Here is a 22,907-nt window from a genome sequence, read left to right as displayed (position 1 = left end):
TAATTCTGCTCCTGGCACCATACACTGCTCAGTTATCACTCCCCACTCTGGGAGGTCTGGCCCAGCTATGCAGCCTTATATAAGTGTGAACCTTTTGAAAGACAACCAGAGATCCTCACTGTCTCACACCAGGGCCCCGTAAAAGTCTGAGATCCTCTGCATTTAGGGAATCCTAGAAGTTCAAATATGTGTAAAGCTCCTAGCAGAATGGAAGAGGTGAAATGGAAGAAGAATAGAGATGAAGGGAAAGATTAAAAGACGACAACAACAAAAAGACAAGTAAGGGACAGAGAGCTGGGAGCATGGGGAAGATGGACAAAGCAACAGAAGATGAGGGCAAAATGGTAAAGACAAAGAGAGACAAGAAAACATGGGGTAGACACCTTTAACTCCAACGGCCTATAAAATTTTCACTTGATTACCAGATCCTTGCAAGAAAGAACAGCACTGGAAAGAAAACGGCACTACAGAAAAGCTGACAAAAAGGTAATTATCTGTTGCTCTCCTATGGAGTTTTCAAAGCTTCTGTTTACGAAAAGTATACAGCCTAAGTGAACAGTTTCAGATAATCATGTAATCAGTGGCTATTTCTAATTAACGTTGTTTGCAAAGATGTAGGAAAATACCGTGATCCCTCTGTTTTCTTTCTCATAAATGAATCGCTGATAATGCCCCTGCTATGTAATTAACATCATGCTCATTCTACAAAACATGCGAAAATCTTCATGGCAACGAGGCTACTTCTGACCACATGTGAAATATGTGGGGCGCAGACTCGTGTATCTCCCTGTAGTGCTCATCTTCTTAGTCTGAGTCCTGCTTTAGGCCACAAAAAGTGTTTTGAAACATTTTCCTACGACACTTGATCACTTGGACATGAGACTAAACTAGCAGTATACACATTGGCAGTCAACTATAGAACTCGGTTTACTACTGCTATGAGAGCTCAAAGAGAGACGTAGGTGAGAGTACACCTTTGATCCTCTGAGATGGCTGAGAGCCCTCCGTATTGCACGCGTGCACACTCTGGATTTTGAAACACATGACAAAATGGACATAGACTTTCAAGTCAATCAGTAACGTACAATTAAAAATCTGCACTTAATATAGAATCATAGAATCATTTAGGCTGGAAAAGACCTTGAGGATCATCAAGTCCAACTGTTAGAACCTAACACTGCCATCCAAAATATATCCAATGTATATGCAATATCCAATAGTATCACCGAGTAGACCTCACAAGAGGGAATTTTCAGGTCACAAGCAGTATTACCACCAGTGTGTCTAAATATAGGTACCTTTTAAAATGCATTAATCCCTCCTTGAAAACAACATCTGCTTGAAATAGTTTATCTAAGTGACTTTTGTTCACTGGGTGAGGCTTCTTCTACACTATGGCATCTCTGACACCAAAGCTGAGTCTAAACAAGTTCACTGATAGCACACTGGTGTGCCACCTTGAGACCAAAACCTGCCTTGTGTTCACCATTTTCCAAGCATAATCCAAATACATGCACTTGACTCTGCTCTTGATAAGCACCGCTAGAGTGACCAGCCACTGCGTCTGCACATCTAACTACATAAAGGCTATCAGAAACCATAACCTTTCTTGAAAACTCAAGTTAGAAAGAAAAAGAAATCCATTTTCCATGGACATAACAATATTACTACTACTACTTTTTTTTTTTTTTTACCTCAAGGAAAATAGCAATCGTGAATATCTATAATGTAAACACAGATCATAACAATATTACTACTACTACTTTTTTTTTTTAACCTCAAGGAAAATAGCAATCGCAAATATCTATAATGTAAACACAGAGATGGAAATAATTCATTGTGGATTATATTTATAATTAACTTTTTTAAAAAGTAATGCTAAAATTTGAATTGCATGAAATATTCTAATTCTACACTTGTCAATAAATCTTCACGTGATGCATATATGTCTCCATAGTTCTCTACAGCTCACAGAATCACACAGAATCACAGAATGGCAAGGGTTGGAAGGGACCTCAATCTAGTCCCAACCCCCCTGCTAAAGCAGGTTCACCTAGAGCATGTTACACAGGACCTCGTCCAGGCGGGCTTTGAATATCTCCAGAGAAGGAGACTCCACAGCCCCCCTGGGCAGCCTGTTCCAGTGCTGAGTCACCCTCATATTCTACCTATTTAATAAGTTGTTCTCTCTTCTTTACTGCAACAGTAAACATATTCCTCTTCTGTTTCTTGTAAAACTGAAAATGTATGGGAAAAAATGCTAAGAGATTCTAACCTTGATTGCTATCCATATATAAAGCTATACTCTCTCTCCCATTTTACGGGCAAACACACTACCTTTTACAATTTTATCTTAAGTATCTACACTCTTACGTTAGTCCAAGCATTATTTTTTTTGTTACTGATTGCAGTATCTATTTTCATTTTGTTATTGTCAATACTTTTATGAAATCTAAATATAAGAAAAGGAAACTAAAATTGCTCTTTACTGACACATTTTAAATAATATTAAGGAAAAATACCTATTTTAATCTCTAGCCACTGAATGTCACCATTAACATCTACATCTATTCTTTATTTCTTCCCAACTAAGGTAAATTCAACTGTCTTGTCAGCGAAACTTCACTGAGAGCATTTTAAAGAGGATCATAGAATATCGGGTTGGAAGGGACCCATAAAGATCATTGAGTCCAACTCCCAAGTTGTCAAAATAATACTTTAATCTGATGGATTAACTTTCAAACAGTTAACAGATACTATACACTGTAACCCACAACAAATTATTGCTCAAATATATTTGCTGAAGAGGTTTTAATTCTTGCATAGAGTCTTTAAGTGCTGAGCTCAATATATAAATGTAAATTTAAATTAATTTTCAAATACGACACCTAATACTGTGAAGAAGCCTTCACCTACCACCACATGTTTCTTGTCACCTGTGTTAGTACATTTTTGGAATGACTGGGAAGCCACCCTCCTTTTTCTTGTGAGAGATTGAGTTTGACTTGCGCTACATGGACAATTTGAGCTATGTATGCAGGGTGACAGCTATAATACTTATAAAGCTACTGGTTTAGGGCTAATTAATACATTAATAGAAGAGAACTTGCGTCCTTCGGGACACATATGGTAACACACAAAGTGATTTCCTTCCACCCGTCTAGACTGGACTTGGATGTAATTTCCGTAACAGCATTTACACATACCGTCTTCATCTGTCTGGATAATGGTCTCCTCGCTCTCCTTCCTCCCTTCTGGGTTGGTTAAGATCATTTTGAGGCTGACATTTGTGTAGGGAGGCAGGTGATCCACAACGTGCTGGGGTGCTTTGGGGTCCATGTCCAAGCAGTCCGCCTTGCTCTCGTTGTGTCCGCAGAAGTAGTGGTAGCATATAGTGACATTGAAAGTGTGGCAACGAGTGATGTTGTAACCCAGAGATTCCCAATCCACAGCGATGTGTCTGGCCTGGATCTCAGCAATCTTCAATGTTTTTGGTGTTCTCATAGGTTCTAGAAAACAGAATATAATGAAGAAAAACATAATTAACGTTCACCCTTGCACTGAACTGTAACTGGTAGATGATGCCTCCAGGAATGTGAAAGCAAAGGAGATATCCAACAAACACAGACTTATTACTGGAAGAAGTATCATCCTTTGTAAAAGTACCCCGAAGGGAAAAAACCTGCCAGTCTCTGGTTTTTTTTACTTCATTCTTCTCTGACCACTCTTTGCAGGTTTCAATCAGTGATTAAGACTTAGCAACAGTGAGAAAAAGAATTGCTAATTAACAGTGCAGCAATTCAAAGCAATTGAGAATACAGGCAGCAGATGCAACAAGAGTGACCGAAAGGCCATCCAGCTGTCACCACTGGCTTCCCTTCTTGATTTCCCCCTTACCTTTTTTTTTGCCTCCATAAATTAGATAATACATCACAGTGATAAAGAGTCAACATTCACTACACTATGATTTATCATGCCACCAAGCAACACTGTATACTAATTATACTAATTACCTTACTAAGCTAGCAGTTACAAAAATGATGCAGATATTAATTAATGTTTATTATTTTAGTAATGAAGCCATTCATTCGAGCAAAACCCCTCAGAAATATTACCAAAAATTCTTTTGGATATTCCCATTTCATCCCGCTTCTTTCGGATCCCCAAAACTTTGCCCAGACATTGCTCTCAGCCCGTAATCTCTGACCTGCTACCCAAACTCAGCTGCTCTCCATACATGCGTTTCCACCGGTAGAGTGCATGATGCTCCCCAAGCCACCATCAATCTTTCATTGTCTCTCAAGTGCATTCATTCCTCATGCAAGACTAACTTTTATAGTTCAACTTAATTAAAATGATTACACAATGAAAATCATGACCGTGACTATATATACACTAGAGTTTCACTGGAAATATACCAAGGGGATCTTTATACCCTGCTAATACATCCTTCTTCACCAGAGAAAATAAAGCCTGCTGTAGGTACAGCTTCAGCCTCGCGTCCTTGCTAGAGTAAGGTCAAAACAGTCGAGATTATTCAAGGAAGGGAAATACAGGATTTCTCTTTCTGGCCATAATAGTTCTTTGCAACTTGCATTTATGAAACGAGAGTCCCAACCAGGCTAAGAACCAGCCAAAAGCACAGATGGTATATTGAAATAAGGAAATGTGAATCAGTGTAATCTATTCAGCCTGCAGTTTGCCAGACAAACTGCAAACATTTAGTTTCAAACACCAAAACAACCGAGTTCTAAATATAACATAAAGGTATTCCTAGTAACATGATGAGTGTTAAGGATTAAAAATTGTGCCTATTTGTTTCCATGAGCTACCCTTCCCTTTCTGGGTTTTGAACAAGCATGTTCCCTTTGCCCTTAAGCACCGATTTATCATATATATGGCAAAAAATACAAATGAGTAAGTAGACTTCCTGGGCAGTAGCTTTCTGAACACATTGTATACTGTGACAATAGGGACCTGAAGCTGAAAGATAGCATTGAAAAGGTCCTTGAGAGATAACAGACTTGAAGAGAAGGAGGAAAAAAGGGATTTTATAGAGTAAACAATGGCTGGTGCTTTAGCAAGTACAGATGGGTATGAGGCAGTCAAAAAAAAAAAAAAAAGAATGGTAACACAGTAGATCTACTGAAGGAGCTGGTAAGAGTCTTCAAAGAATCAGTATTTCCCTGGCTACTGCAAGCACTTGGAAAAACATGGAACATACTCAGGTGTCACTGAAGAAGGGAACTGCTAGAAGAGAAAAAAAAGATTAGCAGCCCTTTTTCTTATATGAGTGACAGTAAAAAACCTAGTTATACATATTCTGATTTAGAGCTTGAGGCCTCAGAGTAAACATATCCTTCACCAAGGAAGTTTTGTATTATAGGCTTCTTTTTCCTTCTAAAATTGATTGATCCTTCTCATTTTAATAGTTTCCTCTTTATTCTACTAATCCGGGTTGTGCCTTCAACCACCCACACCAGAGATGGAATTCAAACCTGAATTCAAAACTTATTGGAACCTCCAAAATAAACACAACATAATCCATGTTGTGTGGCCATGAAGGTTGAAACTATTAATGCCTGAAGCTGACTGATCAGTAACAGAAAACGCACCCCGTTTACATCTTGCTTCTTTCACGACAAGGCATAAGACCGTATTCACGCTATGCTGTACGGCACTCTCAAATGAGAAGAAAAAAAAGTAAAAGCTTTGTTAATCTTAAAGAAAAATTATTTTACAATTCTATGCAAATTTTACAAATGTGTCACAGTATCAGAGGAGATACTGAAAAGCATCCTTTATTCACCTGTCAAAAAAGAAAGAATGAAAGACAGAGTGTGATCTCGCTTTCTCACAACTACTCTCTTCTTTGGCAGAAATTAAACAACTTCTGCAATATTGAGATGGTAATTAAAGTCTGCAGAGTCTCTCAACAGCTTTGGTAAACTCTGCCAACTGTCCCACTGCTCCTAAAATGATGCTTTAAAAACACAATTTTACTCTTGCTTCTGGGCAACGTTCGTCTCTGGGATCTCTAGAGGTAAAGACCAATTGTTTTAAACTACCACACCACAAAGCCTCCATCTGCAACACCTCAGTAGAAAGCAATCTTCGAATAATTATTTTTCTCAGATAAAACACTATTGAATTTTTGAGTAGGCTTCCCAAAACCCCCAGCATCTCATTAAGAACAACTTTGTTCTTGATGGGGGCAAACAGAAGTGCTCATCTGCTGTTTTTCCCTCTCCCCATCACGCTTTAGGGTTTGCATTTTACCAAAACATTTTCTTAATCCAACTGGGATTTAATTTAAATTTATGCATTCTCTTCCAATCTCTGGATACTTTTTCAGTACTACTAATTCCAGTATACCAATCTACATCTTGTCTTCCCAGTTGTTGTTTTCTCACCTTTCCTCTTTCAGTCACACCCAGAACTTTTATGTGGAATACATGGACGTTCAAGCCCATGACTTCTCACTTTGTTCAATTACTCATGTCAGATGGGTACCCTATCCCAAAGAGGGAAAAAATAAGATGCTCCCAAATTGTCTGTTCATTTCTTAACCCATCAGCTGGAGTTTCAATAATAATAGCAGAAAGCACTTAATATTTTCCAAACATTAATCTACCAATTACCCCTGTGAGACAGGTAAGTGGTGTTAATCCTTTTCTGCAAGGAGAAAGAGACACAAAAAGGTTAATAGCTTGTTCAGAGCTACAGGGTGATTTACTGCCAGGGCCATAGGAAAACTGAACGGTACCCAGCTCCCGGTCACCGGTGCCCTGGCCACCAGACAGCATCAGCTAGCAGCAGCAGTTTGAGAGCTCATTTACACTTTATTTGCCAGCGCTTCCACCAAAATGCTAACTCTGGTCCTCGACTCCAGTTCTTTTTTAAAAGAGTTTTTTGCAGATTTTCTTAGAACAAGTTTGAAAAAGTGTAACAGTGCCCAGACACTAAGTGAGTATCTGAGCATAAGGACAAGTTATTTGAAAAACAATAGTTTGGCTTATTCATTTTGAAAGATTTCTTGATTGAGAGCTTGGATTTGAGTGAAACAGCATATATTCTGAGTTAAATGTTGTATTTAAAATTAAAATTTTGGGGAGGGGGTATTTTCAAGTCTTATTCTCCAGCAGAAAATATATTTAACACTGGAGGCAGTTCTTTGAGGTGATAGCAGAAAGTACTTAGGGCTTCTGCTGTTGCAGGAAAATCAGTGTGACTCTATCAAGCCCTTAAACACGAACATCCTGACTGGCAGAGTCACGTCTTCCGATAGAAACATGGCAAAAAGGCATATGGATGAGGTGGTGGTGGTGGCAGGGTTGACCTTTATAACCTCCTGCGTCCCGCCGCTGAGGGCAGGCTCCCTTCTGCCAGACCCTTCCTGCCCACGGGCTGCTGCCCCCACCCCCACCCCATTCCCACCTCTCCTTATGGCCGGCTTCTCTCTCTGCCCTTTGCTCTCAGTGCCTGGCAATACCCAACCCTGTTATCTTCCTCCTTGTCACCCTCCCTTTATCTCTTGGCAAATTAATACTACCAAGCTGACTCAGATCCATCATCTGATCTGACTGCTTTTACTCTCACTGAACCAATTAAAACCAGAGGCACTGGGAGAATATCAAGAGAACAGAAAAAACAGAATACTAAAAGAGACCTCTACACTTAGACACATTACCAAGTCCTCATTCCTTATTCAGAAACTGCATTAAGTAAAAGAATTACATGCACATGGCACGCACTCGCAACAATTTATGGATCAAGAAGACTTAACCCAACTTTATGGGATAAAATAAAGAACAGCTTTCATGATTCTCCGAAGGGTAATAATCCAGGGATAGATGGCAAAAGAGACTGAACCTGTTGACCCCGTAGCACCTCTCAACTGCAGGATGATTTAATAAGACGCTCCAGATAACAGATAAAATGAAATTCAATTTCTTTAGTGCTTGATAAGCAACACGTGATACGACAGGTCAATATCGGAGCCTCTTTGTAGAGATTATCTTCCCAGAGATGGCAGTGAAAACAAAAGCCTTCACAGTTGCAGAAGCAGCAAAGTGAGAGCATGCATTTCCTCAGAACATATTTTTAATGATAAGACATATAACCCTGCTGTCAATCAGAAGAAACCAGATGTCCCAAAGTTGTGACAAAAACCCCATAAAATGAGGCTAATAAATCACTGCAAGTTTTTTTGCTTTTCCTGCCTTTCCTCAGAAATCCTAAATGTTGATTGCAAGGTACAGGTTTCATTTCCATTTACCGGGCAGGGGAGGGGAAATTAGATCTTCTGACCAGAACACACATTTGTTCGCATGAAATGGAAAACAATCAGACAGATTTTAAAGCACAAACCTTTCCGATAAGGATGGTGCTTCTTGAACGCCACTGTATACTGTCTATATACTGTCAGTGTATACAATTTTTTAATTGGGGTTGGCTTTCAGATCTCCCCGCCCCCACCACCCTGGAACTCTTTCTGGTATGGCATTACACTGAGGAACTGACTTCAAATTTCTGCTTTAACCACACTGACTGTAATTTGTATCAAGTTTAAGTAGGACCCAGGTCACCTTCATTGGTGACACAGGGGGCAAAAACTGACTGGACTTATAGGGTGAGCTAACATATAAATTTGCATAAGGTTTGAGGGAACTGCGGAGACGTGAGGGGCTTACATTAAGTAAAAACTCTGACACAGAAAAGAAAATGTATGACTATTATTAAAGAAGTAGAGTACACTTGGCTTAAAACAGCAACCCTGTAAAACACAGTGTTTCTGACAGAGGCTCCTTTAATTATCTTGCCCTTATATTTTAAACCAAAAATGACATAGGGAAAAAAAAACTGTCCTCATTTTTGTTCTAATATTCTCCATCTGGAATTCCCCAGATTTTTCTTTATGAAAACATGAGCCTCTCTGTCCTGTGGCTTCTCCTGACCTTTCCAGGATAGGTCTCTCCTTGGCATGTGGGAAATAAAAGAGGATTATTTGAAGATGTCACTCTGGCTCCTGCTGCTTCCCCAGTTCACGCAAGGTCCTACAAAAACAAAATGTTCCCAAAACTCAAAAAGAAGTATGTTACAGTCCTGCTGCTGTAAAGAGTTGTTCTTCTAAAAATACCCCTGATAAGAGCATGGAAGAATGGTACGAGTGAAAACCACTGGAGGAAGCACAACCCAAAGCAGAATAGCTGCCAAATGCGCAGTAAGAAAACAATAAATGAACTTGCTCATTTTGGTTGCATTACTCTCAATTATTACTTTTGTTACTGGTGAGCGATGAATCACGCAGAAAGGTTTTATATAGCTACTGCATTCCCCTCACATCATAAACTCGGTTAAGATTGCGGTATATAAAAATGTATCAGTCATTGAAAAGGACTGGACTAGAGTTAAACATTTCAACAGACAGCCAAACTCGGAGCAGGGAAGCACAACGACTGTGATCACTTCTGCGTTTCTGCGGGTGATCTGCCGCCTGTCAAAGGAGCACCCTATAACTAAGTTATGAACAAAGCTAACAAAAATCCCTGGGTAAGGTGAGCTGTCCTAGCATATCCATGATGAAAACCCTGTGTTTCAAGGATTACTAATCTATAAATCCAAAAGAATTTCATTCAGACTAACTCCCAATAACACCATTATTTAACAATCTGATGGTTAATACAGGGAGATCCCATTTATTCAGACATCCCAAGAATGCCAAGCATTTCAGTCGGCTTTCCTTGAGCCAGTCTGTCTTTTATGACAGAATAATTCTTGTAAATCCTACTCAAGTTTCTTGCCTGTAACTCTGGCAGATTTTTGACCATTTCAATACAGAGTTAAAGGCAAAAATCAATTAACAGTGCGGGCCTCAATCCTTCAACAACTACTTAATGATAGTTCATGAACTGCTTATCTTCCTACTTACATGTATTCTAAGCCAAACCCACACAACATCATATTATTAAGTGGGTCATTATAGACTCTTTATAACTTAGTGAAATACATTACTTTTCCAGATATTCCAGTGTTGGAATATCTGCACTCCCTCATATTTAGAACATAAAAATCCAGGACACCTGCCATGTATGTAAATACAGGTTGGAAAGTCTAATGGAGGTACTAATTTTTTTTTTTTTTTCTCTCCAAATCTTGTTCCATGTCAGCAGTTTAGAGGCCTGACTAGGCAACCAGATTTGAAAACTCAGGCCTTCAATCTTTTTAAACTTAGAAGCATTAAGAAATAGTGAATATCAAAGAAAGAGAATTCAAATGAAGTTGAAAAGCCATACAATTTGATGTAATTTAAGCTCAGACAGAAAACGACAAATTAACAGGTATGTATGCCCACAATAAAAACCAAAGAGATTACTGGGCATCTCCTTTCTCAGATGTGTAACACATACAGGATACAAAACAAATACGGATGCAAACACAAAAAGAATCCGCTTTGTGTACATTAGTGTGTCCATCTATTGTCATGTGAGATATGAACCCAGAATAAATGAAACAACGGCATTTATACTGTACTAGCACTACAGATTTATTTTGTTGCAAACGAAGGTTATAATGCAATTGCATGCAACTCTATGAGCTTTTTCTCTTTTCACTTCATCTAGCGACTGACTTATTAAGCCAGCTTACAAATTTCTTATTGACCACATACCTCAGGGAGCTGAAGAAAACGTCTGAATTATTACATAGATAATCAGCTGTACTACATTAGTTTCAGTAGCAATGAGGGGATATTCAATATATTTTAGGATGTATCTTTTTGGATGCAAAATATAGCTGTCCCTTCTTCAGAGGTATAGTAAAGAGATGAAATATATCTGCACTACTGACAATTATTTCCCCATTCCCTCTTGATAGTATGTTTATTCTATTGCCTCCATGCATGATTAACAGTTTGTGCATCCTTAGCATGTAATCAATAGCTGTGAAGTCTTGTATTAGCTTTAGAGATTAGACATCCCTTGATAATAAATTCCATTGATTCCTCCAGTTTAGCTCAGCTGCAGAAATCCACTTTTTTTTTCCTCTCTTTTTTTTTTTTTCCCCTTCCCCTCCCCCTCCAAGTTTAAATTAAAAGCAGATATATAGTCTAGGAGGGGAGAGGAAAAGCTGGCGTGACCTCTTTAAGCTCATTCCTACAGATGAACAAAACCTATCTGGTGGTGTAAAACATGAATCAGCATAGCAACAAGCATCAGACTGCAAGAGTAAACACAGGGGAAGCCTGACATTACAGAATTCCCAGGAAACATGTCCAGGATTGCAGTGGTGAAGATTAATTGTGTAACGTCAATTACAGAATTAATAGTGACAGGGAAAATAAATGAACCTTTGACTTAAATATTAGTGGCATGGATATATTAAATCAGAATGGAAGACTCATCATCAAACAATAACAATTATATTATAAAGAATATATTAAAAAATCATATATAATATTTATTTACATACACACTTTTTACCATCCTTAACAGTGAACTTAACCATTCAACACTAGAAAGAGAGCTTTTACAAACTTCTATTTGAATATAAATCATCAGTTTGCTTAGATGATACATTTTTCATTTCTCTCCAATGCACATTCATAAACATCTTTTTATGGTTTTGTTTACAAACAATATATTTGGGAGCTTAGGATGTTATGAGTGTTATGCAAAATGCTTAAGTTGGAGTAGTGTGAATAAGCAAAACCAGAGCTTTCTATGGGTATCATTAAAGCGTCAGTTCCTTTCTCCTGTATATACAAATTTCAGTCCTCCAAGTTGGGAAGCATAAATATCACCATATGAAACAAAGCTACCAAATGCAGAACACGGGCTATAGTAAATAAATAGTAGGCACAGAAGAGAGACTCAGACTGTGAATAAAGTTAGGGCCACATTCACCTCTGATGACTAAGAACTGAAAACTGCAAGCAGTAATTACAATAACCACTTAAAACTTTTGCATATATACGTGCGTGTCTATGGACAAACACAGATGCTTGTGCACATACGTGCATTTCCCCACGTGCAGATAAAACAGCCAAACTGCATCCTCTCTGCCCGCACACCTACTGAAATGGTCTCAATCTGATTTACCCCGTTCTCATTTCACCCCATCGATGCCCATTTCACTGCCCATCAATATTCCCATCCACTGTTATCATTTCACCGTCCAGCAGTGGCAGGGTTAGGTTAACGGTTGGACTTGATGATCTTAAAGGTCTTTTCCAGTCTAAACGATTCTATGATTCTGTGATAGCCCCCGTAGCCCCCGGGGCCCTGGCTGAAACCACCCACCCTCCCTCCAAGCCCACTCCCTGCAACCAGCAAAGCCTTGCATTTCAACCTGGGTCGCAGCCCACAACCTTGCCCTTCCAGTGATGTGTTTGTATGGTAAAACCGAGTAATAACTGTATGTTGCGCCTTGCTCTGGCTCTGCTCTTTTCACAAAATCAATATATATGTGCTGTATGATATATAATGGTATCTCATACAGTGAAACTTATCTGTCATATAACATATACGATAAACCTTGGCTGAAACAAAAATTCATTAAGTGGCTTAAAACCAGAAATGACACTGTAGCATATAAGGAATCTGCTGTATGCCTCTTGTCCTGCCAGTGAAACAATCCTGGTATGTATTTATTCATTTATTTATCCCCAAATGACCAAACCTGTAGTTTCTCTTGTACAGAAAAATTTTCCTTAAGTACTTGGAATTTTATTTAGTAAATTGGCTTCATTTTCTTCATTGGTTCATACTAAGTTAAGAACGCATGTTGAAAATACAAGCAAGCTTGTTTTCTTCATAAATGCAGACAAAAATAACACATGAGGGCAAAGAAGAATTCCCCTGACATTAAAATCTTGAAGAAAATCAGAAACCAGTTTCAAAGGTACTTGGAACTCTAAAAATGCTGGTAAGGTGCCAAAAGGCAAATTCTTTTTAAGTTAGATACCTGATTACCATGAATTTTTACCACCTTTGAATTTCAATGAAATTTTGCTAGTTAAGTCACTCAGGCACCTGCAAAAACCTGACTAAGTATAACTAACAAACCTTCTCAGTCTACTGGTCAATGACCAGTGCCAAGTAACTATCAAAATGTAGTACCTGTCCCGGTACAAAGAAACCTTTTTCCTTATGCCTTCAGCACACCTTAAGCTGGTATTTCTTTACAGATATTTCGTACAACAAAAAACTCTGTCCATTTTAAGCAACCCAATTTCAATCTGACTGTCCTTTGATGTAACCATGAGAAAAAAAACGTGTTCCTGAGCAAACAGGGAAAGCACTGTTTACCATTTGCTAATGGAACAGTCGTGAAATTTTCATTAGAAAATACAGTCCAAAGCTGTTAATTTCCAGAGAGGAGTTTCTTTCTAAAAAGTTCTTTAAAATGTTTGTTTTCAGAAAGGAAAAGGATGATAAGGAATATTTGCTTTTTATGTTGACTTGCTGTGTCTGGGCAGAATTCACACGGTATCAATTCTCCTTCCTACCACCATCTGGCTTGGAAGGTTTGCAAGGCCATTTTGGGAACTGGGATCTAACCCTGCAAACCTTTGGTTCCCAGAGCTGCCTTTGCTCCAAAGGAGCGGGGCTCTGTAGAAGCGAGCTCCAGAGCACCTCTTCTCCACTGTGAAACGGGGTCCTTGCGACAAAAAATGCAAAAGCAACAAAAAAGCCTTGCTTGCAAAACGGAGGCACTGGCAAGCCAGGGAAGTGCTTTCTAAAATATGCCGTGAAATCTAAATAATATATTTCCATTTAACATTTAGCCACATAAAATACTCCAAAGAAATTGCCCCGCTGCTTTACTTTCAGCCAGCTAGTGTTTCTCAAAGCTATTGTTTCCTGTCTAAGCAGAAACTTGGAAAACATAAAATAACTCACCCTACAGTAAACCAAGGTAATTTATTTTAGAAATAATTTCCTCTTTGCAAACTTCCTCTGAACACTTCTGGTTTATTCCATGATCCCAAGACACAAAAGTGCTCCTGAAAAATGATCCCAGAGTATTTTCAGTCAACAGTAAAGCTGGATGAGTGATAACAGAAAAAGGTGGCAAACCCAGCAGCTTAATGGAAGCAGCAAAAGAAAAATAATTTTAGATGCTGTTGATAGTAACTTATTCTGCTTTTACAATGAGGTGTTTTTTTCTAAAACGTGATTAATTAATGAGCAATTGATCTTGCTTTATACAGAACAGATGGTGCAAACCCAACAAACCCAGTTTTCATTCACATGCAAATGTAAAGGATTAGTTCTTCACTTGCAAGGAGGAGTCACCACTCTTCACTCTGCGTTTTCTTATTCTAGATACCCATCTAGAGATCTCTCTAGTCCAAGCTGTCAATCATATTCAATAATTTTACCACGTTTTGACTTTCAAAAAGACATTGTACTCACACAGTTGTCTTGGCTTCACTGTTACTGCAAAGCAACTGCCAACGTGCTACTCTGACCAGCACTACTGTAACAGTCACCCAAGAGGGTGTCAATCACGCCTGCTGAGTAAGTGGAGCATTACATTATTTTTCTTATGCCTATGTGGTACATGCTGAATCACTGTCATCATACAATCACAACAGAATACAAAAAGGAAAGGCAGCCAATTAGTCAAGTCAAGGCCACACAAGCGAAAGCAGTATTAATTTGGAAGTGCGGGCTAATTGCTGGACACTAGCATTATGTCACTTAAACCAGATTTATTGCTGAGCGTAATACATGCTTAAGAATAAAAAGAACAACCACCCCTTCCTCCCAACTTATTACTGAAAGGCTTTAAAATTCTCCTGAGCGTCTGTTAGGCAGTTTTAGAACTAGCTTCTCTCTGCTGTATTTTTTTTTTTCTTTTTACATCTCAACTAACCTATCCTTTTGGAGACTGGCATAACGAGCACACATGCAATCTACTACCATCCCCTCTTGTCACCACAATTAGCCCACTAGCTCATAACCTTTATCGAGAACCATGATAATTTGAAGGAATAAGAATCTGCTATAGAATGTCTAGAAATACAAAATTCCTCAGAGGTGGTTTGAAGACTGTTATGATGGGTAATGAAATTATTTTTTTTATTTACCTGATTCTTGTCAGCTTTTGTACTCCCATTTGTGGTCATTCTATTCATATTTATATATTCATACCCATTTGTACCATTTGTACCAGCTAGTGATGCCAGCCTTAATCTCCCACTGGCCATGTTCTCCATAACCATCTTCTCTCTTTCTCCTCGATTTGAACCTTAAAGTTATGGCAGCTCTTGCCTTCCCAAGTTCACTTGCTACTTTAATAGTTAGGAAAAATTATAATATTATTATTAATTTGAGCTGTAACAAGGACATGTGCTAATGAGAAAAAAACAACAAACAAAACCCCCAAGCACAGGTTTGCCTGCCAAGCAGCCCTTCACTTGTTGCTTTTGACTTGGATATCTGGAAGATAAGATTGAATCACGGCATCACAGAACAATTCAGCTTGGAAGGGACCACTGGAGGTCATATAACCCAACCTCCTGCTCAAAGCAATTGTATCAGGTTACTCAGGAACTTGTCCAGGCTATTTCTGAGTATCTCCAAGGAGGGAGATTCTACATCCTATCAGGAGAGGAGGTGTGGAAGATACCTAGAGATACAAATGCAACTTTAGGGCCTGAGCCGATTTCTAACTATTTGGTGTTTGGAACAAGACAGAAAAGCAGAGAATTCCACAATTCCCTAAAAAGCTCCCATTTTTTTGAATCTTGATTCACAACATCTGGCACTGACCTCTGTTAGATGGCAAAACTGCAAGCACTTCACTTAAAATTCACCTTGCTTCACCTTGTTTGACTTACAACTTTACAGTCTGCAGAATATCAGAAGCATTGCTTCCTATAAAAAATACTGTATTTAACTGCAGTATTTAAGTTAAATATGCAAAAAAAAGTTGAACAGGAGAATTCAGCTCTCCTCTTTGCAAACCACCTGATGCTAGAGAACTGATCAGTCTACTGTACTCTACTCTGCATAATTTCCCCCATTATTTAGAGATGTTTGGCAAGGGGCAGCTGTCAAAACAAAATGGGTGGGGGTTTTCTGTTTAATAACCCTTAGGTAACTATACATATCTACTAGAAATGTGTTGCTGGGTGTTTTTTTTTGTTTAGTATTGGGTTGGATTTTACTTCTACTGGACATTATAATAGAACCCAAGAACAGAACTCACAAGTGTGCAGTGATGCACCTAAGTACGTTGCCTTTGCTCTTTAATGAAATGAAAAGAAAGATGGGAAAGGCCAACAGTTTAAATCTGAATGTACTAGGCACGGCAGTCAGTGTTTTGACATCTAGACAAAATCATGCATATCAGAGTCCTGTAAGAAACTTGCTAATATCCTTACACTTTTTGGATCTGTACTGCCATTGTAATCACCACGGTATGATTACTGAAATTTATGCTTTCAGTCTCTATTCTAACTGCTATAGTACCACGGTAGTACAGTGCTTTTTTCAGCATTACAACAAAATGAGTAATCTGTATTAACTGGTTTGGAGCGAAGGCTTTATGCAGCGACGGAAGAGGCTGATAGAACATATGATTTTCACAGCTAAGCATTTAAGTCAAGCCAGTTACTGTGGGGGTGAACTAGTTTATTTAATAATGAGGTCTATCATCAGCTATTTCTGCCAGGGCTGCATGACTGGCTTATCCAAGTGACACACAGACTGCAGGAAAGGGGGCATATACTCTGGAAACGGAGAGAACAGGTTGAATTTCAAGTGTAAGTCCTGAATGGTTTCAGAGAAAAAGTCACCACAGCCATTTCTAAGCAAAGAATGTAATCCATGCTCTACTTGCAGTCTGGCTCGTGAGGAATGTGTCCCTCAAGAAACACGTCCAGTAGGCATTCATCCCACAGGGACAACAGACTGCTTGTCTTCTTTTGGAGACAAATGCTACTGCCTAATTAAAGCAGGGTGTACAAAATGAAGTTTCCTTCATTTGCTGAGGAGTGTGGTGGGGTTTTTTTAAGCTATGCTCCATTTAAATTCAGACTACTTTTTCTAGACACAAAAATCCTCAAGGAAATTTATTTGAAATGTCTGGTTGGTTTCTTTGTTGTTGCTGGCTCTGAACTCTCATTCTCGCCGAGCTGTCTTGATCAGGCCATGACTGAATAGCGCGCTAGGAAACCTGCTATCTATCTTGGAAAGGATCCAAAATACTCTGAGTTGGTTTTAACTATTTTTATCATGATTAATAGATCCTACATCAATTCAAATTTACCTAAACATAAAACATCGGAAAAGGAAGTTATCCACAGACTTGTAAGAAATTAATTTAAATTAAATAGCCCACAAATGAAACAGCTTTGTCTTTAACAGAACTGGTTGGAAACAGTTTTTTTACACAGCCTGCTGTTTAGGCAGTGGTTTAAAAGCCGGATTATAACAATCAGAATTAAGGAAGGACGCGTAATAAAGCCAAAAGATACCAGACGATATTGACAACAAAATGATACTGACTCCTTGCAAAGGTTGTAAACTTTGTGTGACCCTCATCTCTATTTGAGTATGAAAATCCAACAACTTTCATTTCCTTAACATTCTGGAAAAAAAGACAAGAGGATGGGAAATCATTTTAATGATACTGTTACGAAGTAAACACAAATGATGGAGCTGTAGCTACGATTACAATTATGACTATGCTTTGGGACCACACAGTTGATAATATCCTGGCGTTATGTGGTTTGCGCTACTGCTTGAGTTCAATTTCCTTCAGATAATGTATTTGGATTCCATAATATGCCTCTCTGGTGAAACCAATAACTGAATCCAGTGGTAATTCCTCAGGGAGTTATAATTTATGGCAATTGCCTGTTCCCACCACTTTTCTCAGTAATTTGTTCCAATGATTAATAGCCTCACCGTTAAAGATAAATAAGCGTGCCTTGCTTCTAATTTGAATGAGCCTGACCTCAGCATGCAGCCATTTGAGGTTCTTACATTTTTCTTCCTCTAGAGGAAAGAGGCCTTTTGTACTGGCTATTATTTTTCCCCTATATACATACCGTATATTCACCTCCCACCTTCTCTCTGACAGACGTAAATGATTGAGATCCTTAAGTCACCTACTGCATCTTAAGCCATGACTCTTTTTGTGGCAATTTTCTCCAAATCTTCATCAGTGTGTTGAAAGCACAGATACCAGATGTGCATGCAGTATATCCATATTGCTCATACCCACAAAATCACACCTCTTCTCCTAGCTATGACCCTGGTTTTTGTCACAGCACTACACAAAGAACTACTGCTGACTGCCGACCTAAGTCCCCCAGAATTCTTTTCAGGTTTCTGTATTACTGCTTCCAAATGCATGCATTTCTTTACATTGTGTGTAGCTAGTAAGCCATATTATCTATATTATCTCTACTTTAAACTATCAGAGGAGGGAAAAAAGCAAAAATCACCCCCCAAACTTCAATCTGAAAGCAAATACAAAATTCTAACAAGTGTAACATCATAAGCTTATACAATGAGCCATCTCGCCTCTGCAGATTCTCACTTCACAGCTCAAAATGCAATTTTGATTGCATTTTGCAATCAAAAGATGCAAAAGATTAAAGGTAAACATACCAGACTAAAGTGAAGGGCAGCACACCTTATCTGCAAACATCTTTACTAATTTACTTTGCTTGTCACCCAAAATGAAGACTATGTATACACACATTTGTCTGAATTAAAATATGACAATTATGTCATATTAACAACTGCAGAGAAAAATAAAAAGAAAACCAGAAAAGAATGCCAATGCAGTGGGAAAGGGGGTTACGCCACCTCCTTATATAAACAACACAAAAAAAGAAGTCATGCTTGACTGCAAAAAACAATCATACAATTTTTTCTTAAAGACTAGTGTCTCACTGAAAGTCACTGAAGCTTCCCCAAGGACAACTTGAATTAGAGTCAGAGGCCAAACTTAAAGACACCTCTGTGAAACCTAATCCTCTTGCCCATTTAAAATGCTCCTGCAGCTTCTGGTCAGCAAAACACACCACTGGGATTGCAGTGGCAGTTTTGCTTATTTTTCTTTAGTATTTTCAAAACCAAATAAATATCTGAACAAGTGTCAACACAACTAAAATAAAAGCAGATGGGTTCAGCTAATCTTCTCCTTTTGCCACTCTAGATCAGATTTTTCCCCTTCCAAAATACTATCTTCTGGCATTATCAACACAAGTGTTTAGAGGACAAAAATGCATTAGAAATGTAAGTGTTTCTTCTGTGGGTTTATATGAAAGGGGATTCCTAGTTGCTTGCTTTTCCACCATCCTTTGGAGATACTCCTGTCCAGGCATGGATTTAGGTTATAATAATGAACCCTGTGTCTTTTCAGACTTAGGCTGAGCCTGAAAGCACAGCACATTTGTTGACACCAGTACCCCACAAGAACCCGCCAAATTTCTTCATAAGAAAAATTTAAGCAGTAAGTAATTAGAGCAAGGCAAGCATTTATACATCACCTGGATAAAACCAAAAACCTCTGCATTCAGAAAACCATTTTAGAATCATAGAATCATAGAATGTTTTGGGTTGGAAGGGACCTCTAGAGGTCATCTAGTCCAACCTCCCCTGCAGTGAGCAGGGACACCGCTAACCAGATCAGGTTGCTCAGAGCCCCATCCAACCTGGTCTTGAAAGTTTCCAGGGATGGGGCCTCCAACACCTCTCTGGGCAACCCGTTCCAGTGTTTCACCACCCTCATAGTAAAGAATTTCTTCCTTATATCCAGTCTAAACCTACCCTGGTTTAGTTTAAAACCATTACCCTTTGCTTTGTCCTGTCACAACCAGCTCTGCTAAAAAGATTGTCCCCACCTTTCCTATAGGCTCCCTTTAAGTACTGGAAGGCCGCAGTACGGTGTCCCTGGAGCCCTCTCTTCTCCAGGCTGAACAACCCCAACTCTCTCAGCCTGTCCTCATAAGAGAGGTGCTCCAGCCCTCGGATCATTTTTGTGGCCCTCCTCTGGACCCGCTCCAACAGGTCCATGTCCTTCTTGTGCTGAGGGCTCCAGAGCTGGGTGCAGGGCTCCAGGTGAGGTCTCACCAGAGCAGAGTAGAGGGGCAGAATCACCTCCCTCAACCCGCTCACCACACTTATGTTGAACGTAGCCCAGGATATGGTTGGCTTTCTAGGCTGTGAGTGCACATTGCCAGCTCATGTCTAGCTTTTCATTCACCAGTACCCCCAGCCTGTATTGATACCCGTGGTTGCCCTGACCCAGGTAAAGGACCTTGCACTTGGCATTGTCGAACCTCATGAGGTTGACACGGGCCCACTTCTCGAGCATGTCAAGGTCCCTCTGGATGGCATCCTGTCCCTCAGGTGTGTCAACCACACCACCTGGCTTGCTGCTGAGGGCGCACTGCAAACTTACTGAGGGTGTACTCGATCCCACTATGTCACTGATGAGGATATTAAACAGCACTGGTCCAATACAGACCTCTGAGGGACACCGCTTGTCACCAATCTCCATCTGGACATTGACACCCTCTGGATGCGACCATCCAACCAATTCCTTATCCACCAAACAGTCCACCGATCAAATCCCTACCCAATTCAGAGATGACATTGTGGGGGATTGTGTCAAAGGCCTTACAGAAGTCCAGATAGACGATATCCATAGCTCTTCCCTTATCCACTGATGTAGTCACACTCCCTCACTCCATTAGGTTGGTCAGGCAGGTCCTGCCCTTGGTGAAGTCATGCTGGCTGTCTTGAATCACCTCCCTGTCCTCCATGTGCTTTAGCATAGCTTCTAGGGGAATCTGTTCCAGGATATTCCCAGGCACAGAGGGTGAGGCTGACAGGTCAGTAGTTTCCACGGTCCTCCTTTTGACCCTGTTTAAAAATGGGTGCAATGTTTCCCTTTTGCCAGTCCCCAGGGACCTCACCTGAATGCCATGACTTTCAAGTATCACGGAAAGCGGCTTGGCAACTACATCAGCCAGTTTCCTCAGGGATGTATCTCATCAGGTCCCATAGACTTATGTATGTATTTTACCAGAGTTTTTGTCCATCACAGAACAATAACTGCTCAGGGTCTTTCTGGACATGTCCAACAGCTCACTGGGGTCTCCAGCAGACTCCACGCACCCACTGGCTCTTTACTTTCTCCTTAAAAACTCCTCTTCCCCCTGCCTCACCTGGTTCCCTTAATCTCTGTACTCCAAAAATGCTCCATCTTAAAGGCTCAGGTGTGTTGGATTCTCCTACCACAGCTGAACAAATATTTCCCTGCTCTTGATTTGATCTAACAATGTTGTCAGCAACTCCAAATACAGATATAGCACTTTCAGATACTTGTCTCCCACACCAAGGCAAAAGTGTAAGGCATTTTGCATTTTATTACTTGCAAACAATAGATACAAAACTGCGGCACTCACTGTGAACATGAAAATGTTACAAAATGTGTTTATAATCTTCACAACAATCAGAAAAACATTTTAAAAATCAGTATTAATTTCCTTCAGACTCTCTGCCTTCTCTCCACCAGTGCCAGGACCTCTCCTACCTTCTATGTGTTTGCCAGGCTTCAACCCGAATGGGGCACCTCTGAAAAGCTCGTGTCTTGTATGGACAAAACCAGATGGGATGCAACACCACCCAAAATTACGTCCGGTATGCCAAACTCCCATTTCCTTCTGCCCACCTCCCTTCCACATCAACATTGGACATGCTAACAGAGAGGAAACATCTCAGGTCCAGACAGTCTTAGGCCCATGCTGCGTGAAGGAGTGGATTGCCTCCTCATCCATTTTCCCTTAGTCTTGCAATTGAATACTATAAATCAATAAACAAGCTGTTAAATTGATTTTTTTTTCCCAAGATATTAGATGCTGAATTAACTAAGCCTTAAATAAAACAGAATTCCAGCAGAGGAAATTTCACAGTCTGAATTGAATTAACACAGTCAAAAAATTCTCCAAGTTTTCACCCTCTTCTACTTCACACTAGGAGCTGAAGTCCGGGTAAATCAAGACAAAATCTCTGATAATGGCACACTACAAACTTTCCAAACACCTCAAGGAAAATCCTATGACTTATGGTTACAGCTAATTTGTAACACAGTATAAAAGTACTTTAAATTATTATTTGTATTTTGTTTCTCCCCCACCTTTGAACTTCATTTGTTGATATACTGATAAATAACTAACCTTTAAAAAGCAGCTTTTAAAATTCCTCAGTAGTTAATTAACATATTGAACACTTATTATCACATCTATTAATGTCACAGTTATCAAAGGTCCTGAAAAGCTTCCTCCGACACACTTCTGTATTTCTCACTGGCAATATCAACCCTCAGTTTTGTATACAAGCATCAGGCAGTTAGCTTCCTTCTCAGGTGTGCTCTACACAAGGTAACTCACTAAATAGGAAAACAGTAGAATTACTACTTTTTTTCCCCCCAACACACAGAACAAGATAATATTTGTAAGAAGAATGTTTTGATAAGAAAAGAAGTCTAAAGATTTTTTTCACAAATGCAAGCGGGTTAGAAGTTTTGTAATAGCAACAATGAACAGCATACACATAGCAATCCATATTAAATAATCATTATAGAAAATTCATTAATTCCCTGTAATAGTGCCAGAACTAATAAAGCACTGTTAAACCCCTGATATTCTATTTCTAAAACTGGTTATATTTTGCTAGCCAATTCTGCCTCTGAACACAAGCCCAATAAACCCAAACAAGTAAAAGGCTAAATGCTATTTTCTATTGCAAGGAATCTCTACCTAAACTTTTTTTTTTTTTTTAAATAATTAGTGGTATTATAAAAGAAGTAAAACTACAATCCATATAAGAGAAATACTCCAGTTCAGGATACACAGTACTTAAAATTAGTAAAGT

At 39.3% G+C, this 22,907-nt stretch overlaps 1 protein-coding gene across 1 annotated transcript in view; it reads right to left on the bottom strand.

Annotated features, from left to right (window-relative positions):
• PTPRK (protein tyrosine phosphatase receptor type K) overlaps nucleotides 1-22,907 on the bottom strand; it is a 384,122-nt gene that overhangs the window by 92,454 nt on the left and 268,761 nt on the right. Inside the window, exon 8 of the mRNA XM_009644374.2 lies at nucleotides 3,207-3,509. Coding sequence (XP_009642669.2) covers nucleotides 3,207-3,509 — 303 coding nt within the window. The remainder of the gene's footprint in view (nucleotides 1-3,206; nucleotides 3,510-22,907) is intronic.

Source organism: Egretta garzetta, unplaced genomic scaffold (assembly GCF_000687185.1).
Source record: "Egretta garzetta isolate BGI_Z169 unplaced genomic scaffold, ASM68718v1 scaffold397, whole genome shotgun sequence".
Lineage (NCBI taxonomy): Eukaryota > Metazoa > Chordata > Aves > Pelecaniformes > Ardeidae > Egretta > Egretta garzetta.
This window is presented reverse-complemented; position numbering and strand designations above follow the sequence as displayed.